At 50.0% G+C, this 21418-nt stretch overlaps 1 protein-coding gene across 2 annotated transcripts in view; it reads left to right on the top strand.

The window, feature by feature from the left end:
* Anxa6 (annexin A6) overlaps positions 1 to 21418 on the top strand; it is a 47777-nt gene that overhangs the window by 19023 nt on the left and 7336 nt on the right. The window contains exons 6-21 of one of the 2 annotated variants that reach the window (XM_070022682.1): positions 277 to 367; positions 655 to 734; positions 2111 to 2167; positions 2929 to 3022; positions 3521 to 3616; positions 5566 to 5624; positions 6031 to 6153; positions 6853 to 6911; positions 8120 to 8198; positions 10659 to 10740; positions 12369 to 12463; positions 13351 to 13464; positions 13588 to 13678; positions 14556 to 14635; positions 15184 to 15237; positions 20981 to 20998. In XM_070022682.1, coding sequence (XP_069878783.1) covers positions 277 to 367; positions 655 to 734; positions 2111 to 2167; positions 2929 to 3022; positions 3521 to 3616; positions 5566 to 5624; positions 6031 to 6153; positions 6853 to 6911; positions 8120 to 8198; positions 10659 to 10740; positions 12369 to 12463; positions 13351 to 13464; positions 13588 to 13678; positions 14556 to 14635; positions 15184 to 15237; positions 20981 to 20998 — 1272 coding nt within the window. The remainder of the gene's footprint in view (positions 1 to 276; positions 368 to 654; positions 735 to 2110; positions 2168 to 2928; positions 3023 to 3520; positions 3617 to 5565; positions 5625 to 6030; positions 6154 to 6852; positions 6912 to 8119; positions 8199 to 10658; positions 10741 to 12368; positions 12464 to 13350; positions 13465 to 13587; positions 13679 to 14555; positions 14636 to 15183; positions 15238 to 20980; positions 20999 to 21418) is intronic. The other variant, XM_070022683.1, reaches the window with a different exon arrangement.

Genomic DNA, 21418 nt, shown 5'->3' on the forward strand with positions numbered 1-21418 from the left:
GGTCCTAAGTTCAAGCTCCAGGAGACACACACACACACACACACACACACACACACACACACACACGCTGCTGATCAAAACACACACACACACACACACACACACACACACACACACACACACACACACACACACACACACACACACACACACGCTGCTGATCAAAACAGGACTAGAACCCATGCCTTGAGTGTCAGCGGTGTCAGCGGTTTCAGTGCTGAGGTCTTGCAGCCCAGGCCGCCGATTGACCCTCTATCCTCGCCCCTTTTCTCTTAGGGAGCCGGCACAGATGAGAAATGCCTCATTGAGATCTTGGCTTCCCGGACCAACGAACAGATCCACCAGCTGGTGGCAGCATACAAAGATGGTAAGATGATGGGAAGGAGATCCTTGCTCAGGATCTTTGCATGTGAAATGAAGGTGATTGTGGGGGTGGAGCCACTGAGACTGGCCACACCCCCTGTCCTCCCTTCCCTTTGACACCACCCATCTGCCCATGGGTCCAATAAGTACTCTGTGTGGGGTGTGGGATATGTATCTGCCATGTATCTGGGTTTGGGGACTTGTGACAAATACCTGATCACTTTGGTGGGGGTCAGCAAGAATCCCGGGGGCCTCTGGAGATGAGGCTAGAGTTTGTGTGTCCTCCTGCAGCCTATGAGCGAGACCTGGAGTCTGACATCATTGGCGACACTTCCGGCCACTTCCAGAAGATGCTCATCGTCCTGCTCCAGGTGAGTACAGGGCGTTCCTGGGCCCCTCCACAGAGCGGCCTTGCAGAGAGGCTCCTGGGGGCTAAGGGGCCCTTGTCCCTGATGCTTTGGCAGGTGGATGATCTGATGTGAGTCCTTCTTTCGTATTGTGTCTTCCTTCCCTCCCCTCCACACACTGTCTGCTGTGTTCACTGGAGCCTGAGAGGTTGTTCTGAGGATCTAGGCTCAGGTACCTCTCCTCCGCTTGCTCAGAGAGGCATTCACAGCTGGGCTGGGCTCCTTCCCAGCCCCCCAAGGGGCCATCACCAAAGGGGCTCTGAGAGGGTTATCTGTGGGCAAATTCAGCCTGCCACACTGGAGCTTTTTTCTTCATGTTTTCCCATACATGTGCACCTCTGTTCCGGGAAGCAAGGATCCGGGTTGGCCCCTTTGAGCAGCGTCCTGTTTCTCTGTGTCCTCTATTGGATGGGGCTCGGGGCTTGAGCAATAGGAGCATCAGGAGGGTCTGCGCCTTTGGGGCTGTGCACTCAGACCTGTGATTCAAGACCCAGATCGTCCTTGGGGAAATCTTCCTGCAAACGTGCCAGCCCTTTGCCTTGTGGCACTGTTGTCATAGGCACTGCCATCCAGATTTCGGGTCCTGGCTTCCGAGATGGCCTCAGTGTTACAGCCTAGGGAAACACCTGGGAGACCCTGGCTATGTCCGGTTTGGTTGTGGCCCTGAGAATAACTGGGCAGCCGAGGAGAGAGATCATTGTATGATTCTCTAGGAATCAGATGCCTTTTTTTTTGTCAGTCATGGGGCTGGAACTCAGGGCCTGGACACTGTCCCTGAACTCTTTTGCTCAAGGTTAGAGCTCTACCACTTTGAGCCACAGGACTATTTCTGGTTAATTGGAGATCAGAGTCTCACAGAGACTTTTCTGCTTGGGCTGGCTTTGAACTGGGATCCTCAGATCTCAGCCTCCTGAGTAGCTAGGATTATAGGCGTGAGCCACTGGCACCTGGCTTGTCTTTTTGTTTGTTTGTTTGCTTTTGGCCAGTCCTGGGGCTTGAACTCAGGGCCTCTGCCCTGTCCCTGACTTTCCTTTGCTCAAGGCTAGCACTCTACCACTTGAACCACAGTGCCTCTTCCGGCTTTTTCTATTTATGTGGTACTGAGGAATCGAACCCAGGGCCTCATGCATGCAAGGCAAGCACTCTACCACTGAGCCACCTGCCCAGCCCAGATGCCATTCTTAATCCCACGGCAGCTAAGTGTTTCTCCTGACCCAGACACCTAGCACCACCGCTGCTGTTCACCTCTGCACCACCAGGGTTTCTCTTCTTCTCTGCTCCAGCGCTGGCTCCCAGGCTCTGCACTGTTGGAGACACATTTTCCTTGTCTCTCTGTCTAGGGAACCAGGGAGGAGGATGATGTCGTGAGCGAGGACTTAGTCCAGCAGGATGTCCAGGTAAGCAGGCACTGAGGGAAGGTCCCCAAGACACCGCTGAGGAGCCTGGGGAGAGGGGGAGTGGGAGGGGGTCACGGGGATATTTATGTATTTATTTAGATAGTGCTTTGTGGAAGAAAAGGTCAAAGTTTATCTTTCAGAGGTATACATAGCAGGTACACAGGTGAGATGGATTTTGGAGCTTTCGTTGTGGTTGATTTTATTCATTCCGTTACGTCCTGTGGATTGGAGTTAAATGCCTGGCCTTCTGCCAATCACTTCATAAACAGCATCAGACAGTACTGGAAAGATGGGCACACATCGATCGGGGAGATAGACATGTGAGGAAGTATTGTAACCCACGGTAGGTCAAGGAGATAAAGAACAAAAAGTGATGGGAGAAAGAGAGAAGGAAAGAGAATTCTACCTGGAGACTGTAGGGGGGGGGTGGTACTTTGAGGGAGGAAAAAAAAGGACATTTAATTGGAGCCATGAAAGTTGAAGAGCTTCCCCAGAAAGAAAGGAAGGAAGGCTTGCAGGTATATGCAAAGGTCCTGAGGCTACCAATTACTGCTAATGTCAGGATCTGTTCTGAATGACTTGGCTAGGCTGTCCTGTCCCCCCAGATTCCTCTTCCTTTTTATTTATTTGTATTTATTTATTTTAATATTGTGATTTGAACTCAGGGCTTTGTGCTTATTAGGTCCATACTCTCCTACTTGGGCAACACCCCGAACCCTCTTGAGGTTTTGTGGCCATTAATTCATACCTCTTCTCTTTAGGATCTGTATGAGGCAGGGGAACTGAAATGGGGAACGGATGAGGCCCAGTTCATTTATATCTTGGGAAATCGCAGCAAGCAGCATCTCCGCTTGGGTAAGTTCCAGAAAAGACCCCATAGCTTGCCTGCCTGGGGGTTTGTGCCCAGATCGCCCTCTCTTTACCTTTTAAGTGACACAACAGCTACTTTAGCCCCGATCCAAAAGCTGATTCCATGAGAAATGAGTGGTTTTATAGGGTCCCTCTTCTAAGTCATTAATGAGGGGCCATGTAGATACAGATATAGATATATAGAGAAATGAATTCTGTAGCCATATAGATATAAAGTCTATAGATGGATATAGGTAGATAAACATACCTATCCATAGATAAATCTATAGCTGTAAATATATAAATATATCTATAAGTATATATATAATTTATATCTATAAATATATCTATAGATATAAATATATAAGCCTATATATAGATAAGATAAATATATACATATATATGGTAGAATTACATACGTAGGTCCCATCCCTCAGAAGTCACTGTGCCCTTCTTGCCATTTCAAGGACAGTAACCTAGACATCTTTCTCTCTTTTGACACAGTGTTTGATGAGTATCTGAGGACCACAGGGAAGCCGATCGAAGCCAGCATCCGAGGAGAACTGTCTGGGGACTTTGAGAAACTAATGCTGGCTGTGGGTATGTCCTGAGATCACCTTCCCAAGGGATTCTGGGATGCCAGCCCCAGAGAAAGGGGCCAGGAATTTGGACACGGGGAACTCATTTGTGGAGTAGGGAAGGAAAGCAGACGGGCCTGATTTCTGCCTCCCCCCTCCTCCACAGTGATAGAGGGAGCAAAGCACTGAACTTGGGGCTAAGATAGTGATGATCATAACCAAAGATCCTTGTGGAGCCTAGACTCATGCCTGTAATCCCAGCTGCTCAGGAGGCTGCGATCTGAGGATCATTGTTGAAGGCCAGCCCAGGAAGACAAATCCGAGATACTCTTAATCTCCAAGTAGCCACCAAAAAAGCCAAAAGTGGTGGAGGTGTGGCTCAAGAAGTAGAGCCCCTGCCTTGAGCGGAAAAAAGCCAAGCAAGAGTATAAGGCCCTGAGTTTAAGACCCGAACATAAAAGGAATTTTTTAAAAAGACCCTTGTGGAGGTCCTATTGTGCCCGCACCACAGTGCTTAACCTTTAGGAAAGGGCAGAGAATAAGCACTGCTCTTCCAGCCTTCAATGGTGAAGGCTCAGATCCAAACCCAGTGCCTCTCTCAAATTCCCTGCCAGCCCAGGCAGGAAAGTCCGTGAGACTCTCATCTCTAATTAACCACCAGAAAACCAGAAGTGGAGCTGTGGCTCAAAGTGGTAGAGATCTAGCCTTGAACACAAAGAGGCTTAGGGACAAGGCCCAAGCCTTGAGTTCAAGGCTCACAACTGGTGTGTGTGTGGGGGGGGGGGGGGGGAGGGTGGTCTGGATTTCTTGCTGGCTTTGAACTACTATCCTCAGATCTCAGCCTCCTGTGTAGCTAGGATTACCGGCATGAGCCACTGGCACCAGCGACTATGAATTCCTATCTCAGGCCTCATCTTCCCCCCCACCCCCATATACACATTGTCCCCTGCCAGCCTTATTTGAAGTAGTTGGGGTCTGACCTGCTTTGTCACGTGACTCCACTGCCAGTACCTTCCTGGTATAATAGAACCCAAAGAAACACCTTTCACCTTCCACCCAGCACCTACCCCTGATTGGGCTCAGTTCCTATGAAATGGTAAAGGACCAGAAACAGGACGTAGATCTTTGAGATAGACTCTTCTGATTTCTCTTTTTCTTTCTTCCTTTTTTTTTTGTTTTTGGTCGATCATGGGTCTTGAATTCTGGGCCTGGGCGCTGTCCCTCAGCTCTTCAGCTCAAGGCGAGCACTCTACCGCTTGAGCCACAGCGCCACTTCCGGTTTTCTAGTGGTTTATTGGAGATCAGAGTCTCATGGACTTTCCTGCCTGGGCTGGCTTTGAAACGAGATCCTCAGATCTCAGCCTCCTGAGTAGCTAGGATGACAGGCGTGAGCCACCGATACCCAGACCAACTCTTGTGATTTCTGTAGGCTCCTTGGCTGATTTCTTTCTTTGTTTAATTGATTATTTGTTTATTATTATGACTGAACACATGTTGCCAAGGCTGTGTGTAACAAGTCTTCACACAAGGCAACCTCTCTGTTTATGTCAGTGCACTGCACAAACACACCAGGAATGTAGGAACTCTTCTGGATGCATCCCTGGATAGAAGGAGGTGATGGGCAGTGACTAGGATAGAGAAATGGAGCTGGTGGGGCTGGGAAGGTGGCTCAGTGGTAAAGCGTTTGCCTTGCATGCCTGAGGCCCTGGGTTCGATTCCTCAGCCCCACATAAGCAAAAAGAAAAAAGCCGGAGAGTGGCGCTGTGGCTCAAGTGGTAGAGCGCTAGCCTTGAGCTGAAGAGCTGAGGGACACTGACCCACCAAAAAAATAACAAAACAAAGCAAAAATAAACCAACCCAAAAGCCAGGATTCTTCCTGCCTTTTGAATTTGGTGGCTCCTAAGGGATAGAAACAAGGTCATAGCTTTCCTAATCCGGTCAGAATAATCCGCCTCTTCTTCCTCTTTCCAGTGAAATGTATCCGGAGTACCTCAGAGTATTTTGCCGAAAGACTCTTCAAGGCCATGAAGGTGTGTGGTGTGGGGCTGGTGTGACTGGTTGGGGCCAGTGTGCGTCTTTTGCCAGTCATTTTTCACTTTCTTTTTTTTTTTTAATCAGTCATGGGGCTTGAACTCTGGGCCTGGGCGCTGTCCCTGAGCTCTTAACTCAAGGCAAGCACTCTACCACTTGAGCCACAGCGCCATTTCTGGTTTTCTAGTAGTTAACTGGAGATAAGAGTCTCACGGCCTTTTCTGCCCAGGCTGGCTTTGAACTGCAATCCTCAGATCTCAGCCTCCTGAGTAGCTAGGATGACAGATGTGAGCTACCAACGCCTGGCTTGTTTTTCACTTTTGATTATGAAAATTGTGTTTCGGCCTATGCTAGGGGCTCTCAGCCTCTTCTCAAGGACCTGTGTCAAACCTGTTTGTCATCCAGGGCCTGGGGACCCGGGACAATACCCTGATCCGCATCATGGTCACCCGCAGTGAGCTGGACATGCTGGACATTCGGGAGATCTTCCGGACCAAGTATGAGAAGTCGCTCTACAGCATGATCAAGGTCGGCTCAAGGGAGTTCAAGTGCAGGGGTGCTTGGGAGAGGCAGAGCTAAAAGGGAGGCAGGGCCATTGCATGAAGCCCGCATCATTCCAAGGGCAGTGAGATTCTGTCTCCTACAAGGTGTGGTCGCTGAAGAACGTAGTGATGACGGCCCTTGAGACCTTGGCTTTTCCAGGAGCCATAAAGTTAGATCTTTCCTTCCCTCCCCTCCCTCCCTCCCTCCCTCCCTCTCTCCCTCCTTCTTTCCTTCCTTCTTTCCTTCTTTCCTTCCATCCCTCCCTCCTCTCTCCCTCCTTCCTTCCTTCCTTTGTATTTTGTGTTGAGTAGAGGGCTAGGAATGTGGCTTAGTGGTAGAGTGCTTGTCTAGCATGCATGAAGGCCTGGGTTCGATTCCTCAGTGTTACATACACAGAAAAGGCTGGAAGTGGCGCTGAGGCTCAAGTGGTAGCCTTGAGCAAAAGAAGCTTGGGACAGTGCCCAGGCCCTGAATTCAAGCCTCAGGACTGGCAAACAAACAAACAAACTGGAGACACACACCACTATTTAGAAGTCTCTGCCACATCCAGACAGGAGGAGGAGCAGGGCTGGTAGGGAGGAGTGTGGAGCCTTCCAGTGTTTGGGCTATGCAGAACCTTTTCTTCTTGTCTGGGAGATGCTCAGGGACCGGTTGGAAGTCATCTTCTCTTCTCTCTCTCCCCAGAACGATACCTCTGGGGAGTACAAGAAAGCTCTGCTAAAGCTGTGCGGAGGAGATGATGAGTAAGTAGTCCCACGCGCTGGGCCTCTCCTAGCCTTCATCCTGGTGGAGGATGAGTGGATCGAATGAGGCGCGAGCGCCCTGCAGGTGAAAGATATCTTTGCCAGTGTCTGTGGAGCTTGTGGGTCTGTGCGTCTGGATATGAGTGTGATCTTCCATGCGTGTTGATGTCTTGAAAACTTGGAAATTCAGTCTGGGGTTTGGACCAGGAAACAGACTATGGGGATCCAGGCCCTGCTAACTTTGTAGCATCTTTGTGCCTCCGCCCATTTGCTTTGTGGCCCCACCCACTCCCCTGATTTACATATTTGTACGCTTGATGAGCCTTCCTATGGTGGCCCCATTGGGAAACTCCCATGGGACCCCCCACCCAGGATGGCCTGCAGGTGAGGAGAGCCTGTAGGTCCCGTGCACATGGCAACATGGCCTGGAGCAGGGGGGAGGGGAGGGAGGAGGCATATGGGGAGGGAGAGGGTCTGAGGGTGAGACCCAAGAAGAAGGGGCAGGTGACAGGTGACAGCAGCTGGGTTTTGTGGCACATGAGGAGAGGGGGGCGGGCCCCACAGAGGCCTCTTCCCTAAAGATTAAATTGGCCCCCATGACTTGACCAAATTTGGGGAAAGAGAATTGTGGGTGCTCAGTTGTGGAATGTCCAGGAAAGGTCAGGAGAGCATCCTGTCAGTGTGGAAGGTGCCACAGGGGCAGGGAATCAGGGACACAGAGTTGCTGGCACCCGGGAGGGAGTTGGGGGCCCTCACTGGAAGGAAGAGAGGACTGGAAAAGGTCCTGGCCCACTTGCTTCTGGGGTAAACAAGGCTGCTGGGAGGTTCCGCTTAGGAGAGGGCAAAGAATCTGGTGTGTATGTGTGTTGGTGTGTGTGTTCACGTGGGCATTTGTGTTGGGTGTCTATTGAAATGTATGTACTGGTATGTGTGTTGGTATGTATATTGGTGCATGTGTATATTGGTATGTGTGTTGGTGTTGATGTGTGTTGGTGTGTATGTGTGTTGGGTGTATATTGAAATGCATGTGTTGGTATGTGTGTTAGTGTGTATGTATGTCGGCATGGGCGTGTATATTGGATGTGTATTGAAGTGTACGTATTGGTGTGCGTGTATATTGGAGAGTCATCGGTGTGTGTCGGATGCGTGGAGAGCTGTGGCCCTTGATGACGTTCCCTCCCATCCTCTCCCAACCCCCTCCATTCCAGTGCTGCTGGCCAGTTCTTCCCGGAAGCAGCGCAGGTGGCCTATCAGATGTGGGAGCTTAGTGCAGTGTCCCGAGTAGAGGTCAGACCCTCCCCACCTCCTGCTTGACCTCTTCACTGGCAGCTTCCACTGTCCTGTGCTTCATTCACTCCCTGCTGCTCGGGTTGGCTCCCAGCTGCCCCCTGGAGGCCAACCTGAGAAAGCAGCTCTCGCGTCTGAAGCTTGTTTCCTCCCTCTCTCAGAGCATCAACATGGGTGGGCAGCCACCCAGAGGAGGCATCCCATGATTCCTGCACTGACTCTCACACGCCCTGGGAAGTGCTCTGGCCCCTCCCTTCCCTACTAACAAGCCTGGCTTGAGTGGACACCTGGCTAGTTCCACAGCAGGGGCCTAACCCCATTCTGAGCCCACAGCTGGGCTGTGCATGCATTGGACACCCAGGGTCCACTCCACGGAGGACAGGGAGGAATGGTTGCACAGAAACACTTGGGGAAAGACATGGCCGATACCTGATCCACATAAGAAGTTGGGGCCTTCGGATCCTCTCTGCTTTTGGCTGTGCGCCCTTTGCCAGGTCTCTACCTGTCTCTGGCCCTCTACGTCTGCATCTTTAAAAATGAGAGGCTTAGAGGTCTGGGGGCATGCTCATGTGGGAAGGCTCTGAGTTCAAACCCTAGTACTTAAAACAGGGCAGAGTTGGTGACTTGGGGGCTCGGAGTTCTGATGTCCTGATTTCCCTGAATTGATGGCCTCTGTCGTGCGAGGAATGAAGTTTAGTGTAGCGGTCAGGGCGTTCCTCAGCATCAAACATGAAGCCTTGCAGAGTGACAAGGCCGATCTTTAGTCTCACCACCTTCCTGAGGTGACACAGATACCATCTCAGCTTCTTGCCACCCGTTGGTTGTCCTTACTCATAAACAACTGAGGAGCGAAAGGAGCTGGTTTTAGATTCACAGCTCCATGTGTGTGTGTATGTGTGCGCATGCGCTGGTAGTGGGCCTTACACTCAGGGCTTGGGCTCTGTCCCGTAGCTTTTTCACTCAGGACTGAGCCACAGTTCCACTTCCAGCTGTCTGCTGGTTTATTGGCGATAGAGAGTCTCATGGACTTTCCTGCCTGGGCTGGCTTGGAACCACGATCCTCAGATCTCAGCCTGCTGAGTGGCTAAGGATTTCAACCGTTGTGAACCACCTTCATCCAGTCAAGTTCACAAGCTCACAGCTTTTTAACAAGCAATGACATCTTGTTAAAACGTAGTGATATTTAACCTGAAATTTTTGTTTTTATTACTTTTCTTTTTTTTAACATTTAGTATATTTTTATTACCTCTTCACAGGTGACCATTTGCTTATGATACAATACCAACTTTCTTTTTTCTTTTTCTTGTTTGGGTCTGGTCTTGGAGCCTGAACTCTGGGCCTGGGCGCTGTCCCTCAGCTCTTCAGCTCAAGGCTAGTATGCTACCACTTGAGCCATAGTACCACTTCCGGCTTTTTTTTTCTGCTTATGTAGTGCTGAGGAATCGAACCCAGGGCCTCATGCATGCAAGGCAAGCGCTCTACCACTGAGCCACCTTCTTAGCCCCACAATACCAACTTTCTAACTCATGATCATCAAATAAGTGTTTTTGCATCTGTTCAGGAACAAATATTTCCTGAGTGCCTGTTATGTGTTAGGTACTGTGGTAGACACAATAGGATATATCAAAGAATAAACTAGACAAAAGCTTACCCTTTAAATTGTCCTTGAGAGGCCTGGGAACGTGGCTTAGTGGTAGAGTGCTTGCCTAGCATGCATGAAGCCCTGGGTTCAATTCCATAGTACCATATACACAGAAAAAGCCAGAAGTGGCACTGTGGCTCAAGTAGTAGAGTGCTAGCCTTGAGCAATAAAGACAGTGCTCAGGTCCTGAGTTCAAGTCCCAGGACTGGCAAAAAAAAAAAAAAGAAAAATGGTCCTTTAGAATGGATATGTTAACGCTGAGGATGTAGCTCCTTAGGGGACCCAAGCCCTTCATTAGATCCCCAACACCCAAAAAGAAAAAGATGGCTCCAAAATGAATGTGTTTGACAGAGTAACCAAGCTGAGCTTGGTACGCATTGAGAAATAACAAACATAGAGAACAACGTGAAGGCCGTTGAATGCCATTTCAGAACACCTTGGCTACCTTTTTAGGGACAGTAGCTTTCCATCAAGTAGTTGGGGGAGGGGGATAGGATGAGATTCTGATGAATGGTGGGGGTGGGCCAGTGGAATGAGCAGCCACAGGGAACTGTGGGCCAGAGCTGTGTCCTCCAGCCTCCAGCTGGCCACTTACCCTTGACCAGCGCTGGCCCTGCTCCCAGGCCTGAAGTCTCTCATGTCTCAGCTGGAGGCCAGGCTCTGTCTTCCGCATCTTCTTCCTGCCTCCTCCTCCAGGCTGCTTGGTTCAGGGCTTGTGTGGAAAGCCTCTTCCCTTGCGCATGCTCAGATCTTGGCCAGCTCCTGGCTGGGGAGCCTGGCCTGTAGACACTTCCTGAGGGCTTCTCTGCTTCTCACAGCTGAAGGGAACCGTGCGCCCAGCTGATGATTTCAACCCCGACGCAGATGCCAAAGCCCTGCGGAAAGCCATGAAGGGAATTGGTAAGGGGGGGCCTGGGAGCTGGGGGGTGGCCGCTTCTGGGTGGTGGGTTTGGCATTGGGCTGAGCCAAGGGGAGGGCCGAGGCCTCTTACTAGGGTCCACAGGACAAGGAAGACTTTAGACTGAATCTTCCCTCTCTTGGAAAGCCTCCAGGCTCCATCAGACAGGAAAGAGGGGCTTCAGGAGAGTTGGAACCAAGTTGTGCCCAGCCCTCTTGGGAGCAAGTAGGCTGGTGTGTGTGTGTGTGTGTGTGTGTGTGTGTGTGTGTGTGTGTGTGTGTGTGTGTGTGTGTGTGTGTGTGTGTGTGTGTGTGTGTGTGTGTGTGTGTGTGTGTGTGTGTGTGTGTGTGTCCGTCCGTAGAACTTGAGTTCGTGTGTGTGTGTGTGTGTGTGTGTGTGTGTGTGTGTCCGTCCATAGAACTTGAGTTCATGCCCTGGCTTTGTTGCTGGCCCACTGTATGGCTTTGGGCAAGCTCTGAAGTGAGTCTGGGTCTCAATTGTCCCATGTGTAAAAATGAGTCTGGTCTCAGTTTCCAAACCCTGTGTAAAATGATCCTGGTCTTCAGATTCCAGGCTTGGAGCAAGAGCACCCCCTGCTGGCCAATCCCTCAAGGCTAGCTTTTGTTTTTTGGGGTTTTTTTGGTTGTTGTTGTTTTGGGTCCTGTCCTGTCGTGGGCCTGAACTCTGGGCCTGGACGCTGTCCCTCAGCTCTTCAGCTCAAGGCTAGCGGTCTACCATTTGAGCCACAGCGCCACTTCCAGCTTTTTTCTTTTTGCTTATGTGGTGCTGAGGAATTGAACCCAGGGCCTCATGCATGCAAGGCAAGCGCTTTACCACTGAGCCACCTTCCCAGCCCTGTTTTGTTTTTGTGTTTGTCTTTTTGGTGGTCATGAGGCTTGAACTCTGGGTCTGGATGCTGTCCCTTAGCTCTTCAGTTCAAGGGAGCGCTCTACCACTTGAGCCACAGCACCACTTCCAGTTTTCTGGTGGTTAATTGGAGATAAGAGTCTCACGGGGCGGGGGGGGGGGGGGGGGGAGCGGGGAGCCTGGGAAGGTGGCTCAGTGGTAGAGTGCTTGCCTTGCATGCATGAGACCCTGGATTCGATTCCTCAGTACTACATATACAGAAAAAGCCAGACGTGGTGCTGTGGCTCAAGTGGTAGAGTGCTAACCTTGAGTCCACAGAGGCTCAGGGACAGGCCTTGGCCCTGAGTTCAAGCCCAAGGACTGGCAAAAAAAAAAAAAATCCCTAGGTAACTTTATTCCAGCCTATGTATGTGACTGGTGTAGAAACAGGTCCAGAAAGAGAGAGAGACTTTGCCCAAGACAGCCAGCCATTGCCAAAGCTGGGACCGGAACGCGACTCTCAACCCAGTGATCTCTGCCTCCAAGGTGTCCCTTTCTGCCAAAGCAGTGACATAGGTAGCAGCAAGCAGTCCTGAGAATCAGTGGCTTGAGACAGCAGCACCGTGCCGCAGGAGCTCAGGGGCACATAGCTGCTGATCCAGCTTTACCCTAGGGTTGATGGCGACTGTCAGTGGGAGGAGGGAGAAGCGGGGTGGGGAAGGAGGCCGCTCAGGGAGGCAGAACCACAGGCCTTCCTCTGAGGCCTGTGACTTTGGTGACTCAGGAACCGACGAAGCCACCATCATCGACATCATCACGCATCGCAGCAACGCTCAGCGGCAGCAGATCCGGCAGACCTTCAAGTCTCACTTTGGCCGGGTAAGGGCTGTTCCTGAACCCTGGGCCCTGCGTCCATACAACCTCCAGAGGAGATGCCCCTGCCACTTCAACCTCTGCACAGCTAGGCAAGGGGGAAGGGGGGTCTTCCAGGCCTCATGCAGATGTGGGATCTTGGAATATCTCCAGTGTTTGGGTTTGGGCTGCCAAACAGGTGTGCTTCTGCGTTCTCCCAATTCCTTGTGGTCCGTGACACATGTGCAGGGTGGCTGGGTTGAGTCAGGGGCTAGTGCATGCAGCACTTTGAAGCCCTAGACCTTCTGCATAAGGAGAGCTGGCTTCTAGGTCCCAGCATTATCGGTGATTATGGCACCCTTGGTAGTATCTGGTGTAGGCTGATGAGATCCCCAGATAAAAATGGTGTGAGGTTTCAGCCTGGCCTCTAAGGAAAGCAGATCTACCCTCTCCCCGCCATCCCCCCTTTGTGCTTGAATTCAGTTCTGGATCTGGATCTTGAATTCAGGGCCTGGGCAATATATCCCTTAGCCTTTTTTCACTCAAGAATGGCACTTTACCGCTTGAGCCACAGCTCTACTTCCGCATTTGGCTGGTTCAATGGAGATAAGAGTCTCACAGGCTTTCCTGCCCTGGCTGGCTTTGAACCTCAATCCTCAGATCTCAGCCTCCAAAGTAGCTGGAATGATAGGTATGAGCCACTAAAGCCTGGCTCAGATCTGCCTCTTCACTGGCTCCCCACCACACCCTCTTGGCATTCTTATAATTAGTAAGTCCACCAGCAAAGTCTATCAGCAAAGAGACCTAGATCCCTCCCTACTGTCTCCCGTCCTCATTACAAATCTCCTCCCTGCCCTGGGTCCTCCATGGGCCAGTACTGGTGTGGGCATGACCTTGGGCTGTGCTCTTTGCAGGACTTAATGGCTGACCTCAAGTCTGAGATCTCCGGAGACCTGGCAAGGCTGATTCTGGGACTCATGATGCCGCCTGCCCATTATGATGCCAAGCAGTTGAAGAAGGCCATGGAGGTAGAGCGTGGGCACCAAAGGGATGGCATCCAGGCTGTTTGGGAGCTGGGGGGAGGGACACAGGTACCCCTCAACAGGGGGCCGAGACCCAGGCTGAGGTGGGCTTTTGTCCGAATGTTCTAGGGCGCTGGCACAGATGAAAAGGCTCTCATTGAAATTCTAGCCACTCGGAACAACGCAGAAATCCGGGCCATCAACGAGGCCTATAAGGAGGGTAAGTGTGGGAGTTCTGAGCCACGAGCTGCTAGTCGGGAGTGGGTGGCAGGAGAGCCAGGGTCCCCAACTTTTAGCCTCAGCCTTTAACTCGCCCCTCAGATCCCGCTAGTCCTCTTTCCCATAGTCCACGAGGCTTTGGAAAGCCCCTTGGGCCTCCTAGCCTGGTGTCTAGGGAAAAGACAGAAGTGGCCTAGAAAAGACCAAAGCCCAACGTTCTTAGAAGAATACCTGGGAAGAAAGAATGTCCCAGCCCACTACGAGCCGGCCAGGGCAGGAAAAGTCCATGAGCCTCTCATCTTCAGTTAACCAGCAAATGGCTGGGAGTGGGGCTGGGGCTCAGGTCTGTCATCCTAACTACTCAGGAGGCTGAGATCTGAGGATCATGGTTCAAAGTCAGCCCGGACAGGAAAGTCTGTGAGACTCTTCTCTCCAATAAACCACCAGAAAACTGGAAGTGGCGCTGTGGCTCAAGCGGTAGAGCACTTGCCTTGATCTGAAGAGTGCAGGGACAGCGCCCAAGCCCAGAGTTCAAGCCACACGACCAACATAAACAAACACACACACACACACAAAATTTGGTACACACACACACACACACACACACACACACACACACACACACACACACACACACACACACACACACACACACACACACACACACACACACACACACACACACACACACACACACACACACACACACACACACACACACACACACACACACACACACACCCCCCAATCTGGCTATAAATACCTCCTCCTCACCTCTAACACTTTCCTGTCCCAAGTTTGAAGATCTCCCACCACAAACCACCACCACCAAGTCTTCTTTTGCCAGCAGCTGCCCATCTCTCCTTTCTCTCTCTTAGACTATCACAAGTCCCTGGAAGATGCCTTGAGCTCTGACACATCCGGGCACTTCAGGAGGATCCTCATCTCTCTGGCCACGGTGAGTGAGTGCGTGGATCCACGTCTGGAAGAGAGGAAGGGTCACAGGGTGGGAGAGAGGATACTCCCCACTGGCCTTTTCAGTCCTGCCACCCATCCTGGTCCTTTTTTTTTTTTTTTTTTTTGGTCCATTGTGGGGCTCGAACTCAGGGCCTGGGCGCTGTCCCTCAGCTCTTCAGCTTAAGGCTAGCGCTCTACCACTTGAGCCACAGCACCACTTCCGGCTTTTTTTTCTGTTTATGTGGTGCTGAGGAATGGAACCCAGGGCTTCATGTGTGTGAGGCAAGCACTCTACCACTAAGCCACCTTCCCAGCCCGAAAGCTTTGTATTTGTATCCAGTTCCCATAATCTGAGCACCAAGGCCTCCTCCGCTGGTGGAGAGCTCACGATGCCACTGGCCACTAGGAGGCAGCATTGTCCGCAGGCTTCCTGGGAGGGCGTGGCTTCCAGGAGGTAATGTGATTGAGCAGGACCTGTGGTAGTGGTGGTAGGGCAGGCAGAGCAGGTGGGGATTTTCCGGGACTGACTGCTCATTGATCTTGCTGCAGGGGAACCGAGAGGAGGGAGGAGAAGATCGGGACCAGGCCCGGGAAGATGCCCAGGTAAGACTTCCATCCACCCCTACTGGGCTCCCTGAGAAGTGGCTCCTGCTGTGTGTGTGTGTGTGTGTGTGTGTGTGTGGTGTGTGTATCTGTCTGTCTGTCTGTCTGTCTGTCCCTGACAGAGCAGATCTGGTTTGATTGGTGATTGCTAAGACTCTGGGCCTTTTCTTCTCCATCCTTAGATGTGAGATGTAAGGATTTACAGAATGAGATTTGCACTGATGGTACTGGTTTGACTGGCATTGCCCACATGAATGGTAGGAGCCTCCACCCCCCTTCTTCCCCCCCCCCCAAAAAAATAGGAGATTCATAGGTCATCCAGATGAAGCCTGGGGAGAAAGGCAGTCAAGGAAGAAGGCAAGTAACTTCTAAAAGTCATATAGCTTGCTGTGAGCTAGTGGCTCACGCCTGTAATCCTAGCTACTCAGGAGGCTGAGATCTGAGGATGACAGTTCAAAGCCAGCCAGGGCAGGAAAGTCCATGAGACTCTTATCTCCAATGAACCACCAGAAAACCAGAAGTGGCGCTGTGGCTTAAAGTGGTAGAGCATTAGACTTGAGCTGAAGAGCTCAGGGACAGCGCCCAGGCCTAGAGTTCAAGCCCCACCACCACCACCAAAAAAAAAAAAAAGCTAAAGGTCATATTGCAAATTCCTGGCCCAGCTTGAACTGAGTCTAGAGGGAGCTGGTCTCAGCCGATGTTGCTGAAGAAAAGGCCTTAGTAACTGAAAGTCTTAGTTTTATTTTCTGTAAAACCCGACCAAGGGCTAAGCGAGTCCTGGGAGAAGCCTAGAAAGCAAGTTCCTAACAGCTGCTGGTGGTGTCTTGCTTGCAATGTTTTCTCATGGCGCATGCTCAGAACTCGGTAGATCATCGTTGACCACTGCGGGAGGGACTGTGCTGCGGTCTCTTGATCTGCTCTGCGTCTGCCCTGCTGCTTTGGATAGGCAGCACAGATCTGGAAATGGCTTCTCATGGAGGCGGGACAACCCCAAATTCATTTTTTCCTGAGCATCTGCATGGCTGTGCTCACTCCCCTGAGACCATCTGTCTGGTCTCTATGGGCCTTCATCCCAGGCCTGGATCTCCCATCTCTTTTGCCTGATTGGTCCTCACTGCTGGTGCAGGTGCTGTGTCCAGGGTTTGGGCATCGATCCTGCCAAGTGTGAATCCAGCCAGCTTCCTTCACAGTTTAGAGATGGGGGGAAGAGGCCAACAGTCTCAGCTACAGAATTCCTAGCCACGCCCCAACAAGTACAAAACTAATTGCAATAGACTGACTAGGGCACGAAGATCTTTCTATATGTTAATAATAAAATTTCCCAGCCTGGTGCTGATGTCTCGCACCTGTCATCCTAGCTACTCAGGAGGCTGAGATGTGAGGATCAAAGCTCAAAGCCAGCCAGAGCAGGAAAGTCCATGAGACTCTTACCTCCAATTAACCACTTGAAAGCCAGAAGTGGCGTTGTGGCTCAAAGTAAGTGGTAGAGCCCTAGTCTTGAGTGGAAAAAGCTCAGGGTCAACACCCAGGCCCTGAGTTCAAGCCCCATGACCAACAAGAGCAAAAAAGCCAGAAGTGAAGGTGTGGCTCAAGTGGTAGAACACTAGTCTTGAGCAAAAAAATCTAAAGGACAATGTCCAGGCCCTGAGTTCAAGCTTCAGTACTAGCACACATCTTCATCTTCATCATCATCGCCATCATCATCATCTTCTCTTTTTACTGAAGCTCCTTTCCTATCTGAGGTTTCTAGATAGCTTTGGTTTGATTGGCCCTCTGGCTTGCCTGTCTCCTTATTACTGCGTGCTAGCCTCTGCAATTTCCAGGCCGGGTAGCTGTTGTCCAGGGGCCCAGCCCTGGCTTGGGAATAGTGTCACAAGCTACAGGATTGCACTAGGTGTGCTATTCCAGTGGCATTGTTGGTGTGTTTGTGGGAACTAGCCTGGGAGCCCAGCCATACCCTCAGTAACTTGCCCAAACCAATTGCATGCACTCATTCAGAGATGATCGTTGAATGTCATCATGAGTGGCTTCATGGTTCCATGGGGGGGAGGGGAGAGGGCTTTGATCTTTGATGTTACCCAAAAATCCATCCTCCACTCCCAGAGTCATCTCCCAGGGAATGCTTGTGCCTGGTACTTGGTCTGCTTATGAGGCTATTTGCAGTGGACGCTGGGAGGGGCAAGGGGGAAGACCCTGTTGGCAGATGGTTTGCAGAAAGAAGGGAAGGGGGGAGAGAGAGAACCTTCTGGAAGCAGCCAAGGGACCCTTGAGCAGCCAGAGCCCTGCCGGACTCAGCTGCTTCCCAGGCTAGGATGCTGGACCCAAATCTCTGTGTACACCTGTTTTCTTACACCTAGAAATTTTTTTTACAAGTAATACATGTTCTTTATAGAAGCTATAGGAAATGGAAAAAAAAAAAAGAAAAAATCCACCATCTAGTAACTTTTTAATATCGTGACATATAGTAATGAAGTTGTTTTTCTACTGAAGATCAGATAGACAGACAGACAGACAGATAAATAGGCAGACAGACAGATTGGTCTATCCACATTCTCATGGTCAACCACTTCCTCACAATTTCTGACGTACTTCCTAATAAGTATGAGTGGCTTTTTAAAAATTCCAGATTAAAGGAATACTGATAAACACAACATGTATGCCTTTGCTCCCCTCATTCAAGACTTTGTGCTTTCTTAGTTTGCTCGTTTGGCTGGTGCTCTACTACTTAAACCTTGCCTCCAGCCCTGTTTTTTTTCTGGAAATGGAGTCTTGCAGACTTGTCTCCCTCGGCTGATTCAGATGATGATCCTCCATGTCTGTGCTTCCTGAGTAGCTAGGGTGATACACATAAACACCTTGCTCTTCTTTTTTATATAACTTATGTCAAATGAGGCTGATCATCTCATTTTTCTCTTTTTTTCCTGTCCCTGAGCTTCTTTTGCTCAAGGCTAGCACTCTACCACTTGACCCACAGCAATACTTCCAGCTTTTTCTGTTTATGTGGTACTGAGGAATCGAACCCAGGGCTTCATGCATGCTAGGCAAGCACTCTACCACTAAGCAACATTCCCAGCCACCGAGGATCTTCTTGTGCTAAACACCTGCTCTACCACTGAGCTCCACCCCAGCCCTGTCTAATCTTTTTAAGAAGCTGCAAAGATTGTTCCATTGATCAGAGAAACCACAATCTGTTTCTCATTGTTCTCTGCTACGGAGAAAGCTACAAGAGCAACCTTGTATTACATTCACTCTCTTACACTCATTACATACCTTAGGACACATCCCTAGTGATGTAATTAATGAAATGCCTTGTGTATTTAAATTTTCATAGACATTGACAGTCTATATGATAAGAAGGAGATTTCAGTAAACTGTTAGCTTATAAAATAAAACCAAGCTGGGTGCCAGGGGCTCACGCTTGTAATCCTACCTACTTAGAAGGCTGAGCTCTGAGGATCATGTTTCGAAGCCAGCCCAGGCAGAAAAGTTTCAATTAACCACCAGAAAACCGGAAGCAATGTTGTGGCTCAGAGTGGGAGAGCTGAAAAGTTTAGGGACAGTGCCCAGGCCTAGAGTTCAAGCCCCAAGACTGACAAATAAATAAACAAACAAACAAATAAATAAATAAAACCAGTGGGCTGGCAATGTGGCTTAATGATTGAGTGCTTGCCTAGCATGCATGAAGACCTGGGCTTGATTCCTCAGTACCACATACACAGAAAAGGCCAGAAGTGGTGCTGTGACTCAAGTGGTAGAGTGCTAGTCTTGAGCAAAAAGAAGCTCAGGGACAGTGTCCAGGCCCTGAGTTTAAGCCCCAGGACTGGCAAAATAACAAAAATTAATAAGTAAAAATGAAATAAAACCTGGGGAAATGAAAACTAGTACAACCTCTCTGGAAGGAGGCTTGGATGTTCCTCAAAAAAAAAAAAAAATAGGCTGGGTGCTGGTGGCTCACACTTGTAATCCTAGCTACTCAGGAGACTAAGATCTAAGGATCGTGGTTTGATGCCAGCCAGTAAAACTATTACCTGCAATTAACCACCAGAAAACCAGAAGTGGTGCGGTAGCTCAAAGTGGAAGAGTACTAGTCCTCTTGAATCAAAAGAGCTCAGGGACAGCATCCAAGGCCTGAGTTCAAGCCCCACAATTGATCAAAAACAAAAAGCTTAAACATAGAACTTCCCTGTGGCCCAGCCATTACCACTCTTGGACATCTACCCAGATCATTGCAAGTCAGGTTACTGGTAAAGACACTTGCACACCCATGTTCATTGCTGCACTATTCACAACAGCCAAGTGATGGAAACAGCCCAGATGCCCTACAACAGATAAGTATATGAATAAAATGTAGTACTGAGCCGGGCGCTGGTGGCTCACACCTGTAATCCTAGCTACTCAGGAGGCTGAGATCTGAGGATCGCGGTTCAAAGCCAGCCCAGGCAGGAAAGACCCTGAGACTCCTATCTCCAATAAACCACCAGAAAACTGGAAGTGGCGCTGTAGCTCAAGTGGTAGAGCGCTCTCCTTGAGCTGAAGAGCTGAGGGACAGCGCCCAGGCCCAGAGTTCAAGCCTCACGACCGACAAAAAAAAAAAAAAAAATGTACCGATACACAATGGAATTTTTCTCATCCATTAGAAAGAATAAGATCATGTCATTTGCAGGGAAATGGATGGATCTAGAACAAATCATGTAAGTGAGGTAAGCCAAGCTGAGAGACCAATGGTGCATGTTTTCTCTCATATGTAGAAGCTAGATCTAATGTAACTGGACATGATACCCTATATAGGACTCTAGGCATTCACGCACCAACAGTAAGACGGGGGTTTCAGTTCACCTAAGAGAATAAGTGCTCTGAGAATAAGGCATCTGGATTTGTTCCTGGTAATTTCCAGTAACAGCTACTTCCCTCGTGAAATACAGTGTTCTAGCCACAGGGGGCGCTGTGGAGAATAGTTATCTCATAGGCTGGAAGATGGCTCAGTGGTAGAGCGCTTGCTTTGCATGCATGAGGCCCTGGGTTCGATTCCTCAGCACCACATAAGCAGAAAAAACCGGAAGTGGCGCTGTGGCTCAAGTGTTAGAGTGCTAGCCTTGAGCTGAAGAGCTGAGGCTAGCGTTCAGGCCCAGAGTTCAGGCCCCATGGCCAACAAAATAAGGATTACAGTATCTCTCCTGCCCCTTCCAACTCAATATACCAAGGGCCCAGGGTATCAGGGGATTGAACTCAGGGCCTCATGCTCATACTTGGCATTTTCCCTGACACCTGATGTTCTACCATTTGAGCCAGGTCTCCAGTCTGGCATTTTGCTGTTGGCCCGTGATAAAATCTCATGATCTTTTCTGCCTGAGCTAGATCACAATCCTCAGCTCTCAGCCTCCTGAGTAGCTGGGATTAACAGGCGTGAGCTACCAGTGGCCAACATGGTGAAATTTATTTCTCTCAGTTTTATGACAAGCAAATAGGTCTGGAGCCTGCTCTTGGTACAGAGTGCGGGTCCTGTTTCTAGGGCTTTCTCTTATCCTTTAGGTGGATACACTTTTCATTATTCCCTATCTGTCTTCCACTTTGAGTCTAACCCAGAGTTATTTTTCCCTCCCTGCCATTACAGTTTTGAGGTATCTTAGGGTCTGGTCTCTAGGGTCCTTTGCCCCCACCCATCACCCCAATCCCAACCTCTCAGGCCTTCTCTGACTCTCGCCTTCCCTCTCTCTCCCTCCTCTCTCTCCTCCCCCGCTCTCAGGTGGCCGCTGAGATCTTGGTGAGTGTCCTGGTGTTCGTGTGGGTTTTATAGCTTCTCTGAGCAAAGTCTGTGCTTCTGGGCTGGGTAGAGTTGTGCAGGAATGTGGAGGATTGCTCCTCAGCTTCTCTCTCTCCCCCCTTCAGAGCCCCTTAAGGACCCCACTGCTAAAAAAACAAAACACAAAAAACAGGCCAGACAAGTATTTCCCACACATTATCCTAGGCATGATTTATACAATGTAAGTACTAGCTATGATGGTTTTCTTCAAATCAACTCATTTTCCCCCCTAACCTAAACTACATTATTATAAAGGCAATTAAAATTGAATCAGAGACAGACACGGTGGTTCACGCCTGTAATCCTAGCTACTCAGGAGACTGGGAGCTAAGGATCAGCATTTGAAGCCAGCTTGGACAGGAAAGTCTATGAGACTTATCT

Source organism: Dipodomys merriami, unplaced genomic scaffold (genome assembly GCF_024711535.1).
Source record: "Dipodomys merriami isolate MVZ:Mamm:240054 unplaced genomic scaffold, mDipMer1.0.p SCAF_151, whole genome shotgun sequence".
In the NCBI taxonomy this organism is placed as follows: domain Eukaryota; kingdom Metazoa; phylum Chordata; class Mammalia; order Rodentia; family Heteromyidae; genus Dipodomys; species Dipodomys merriami.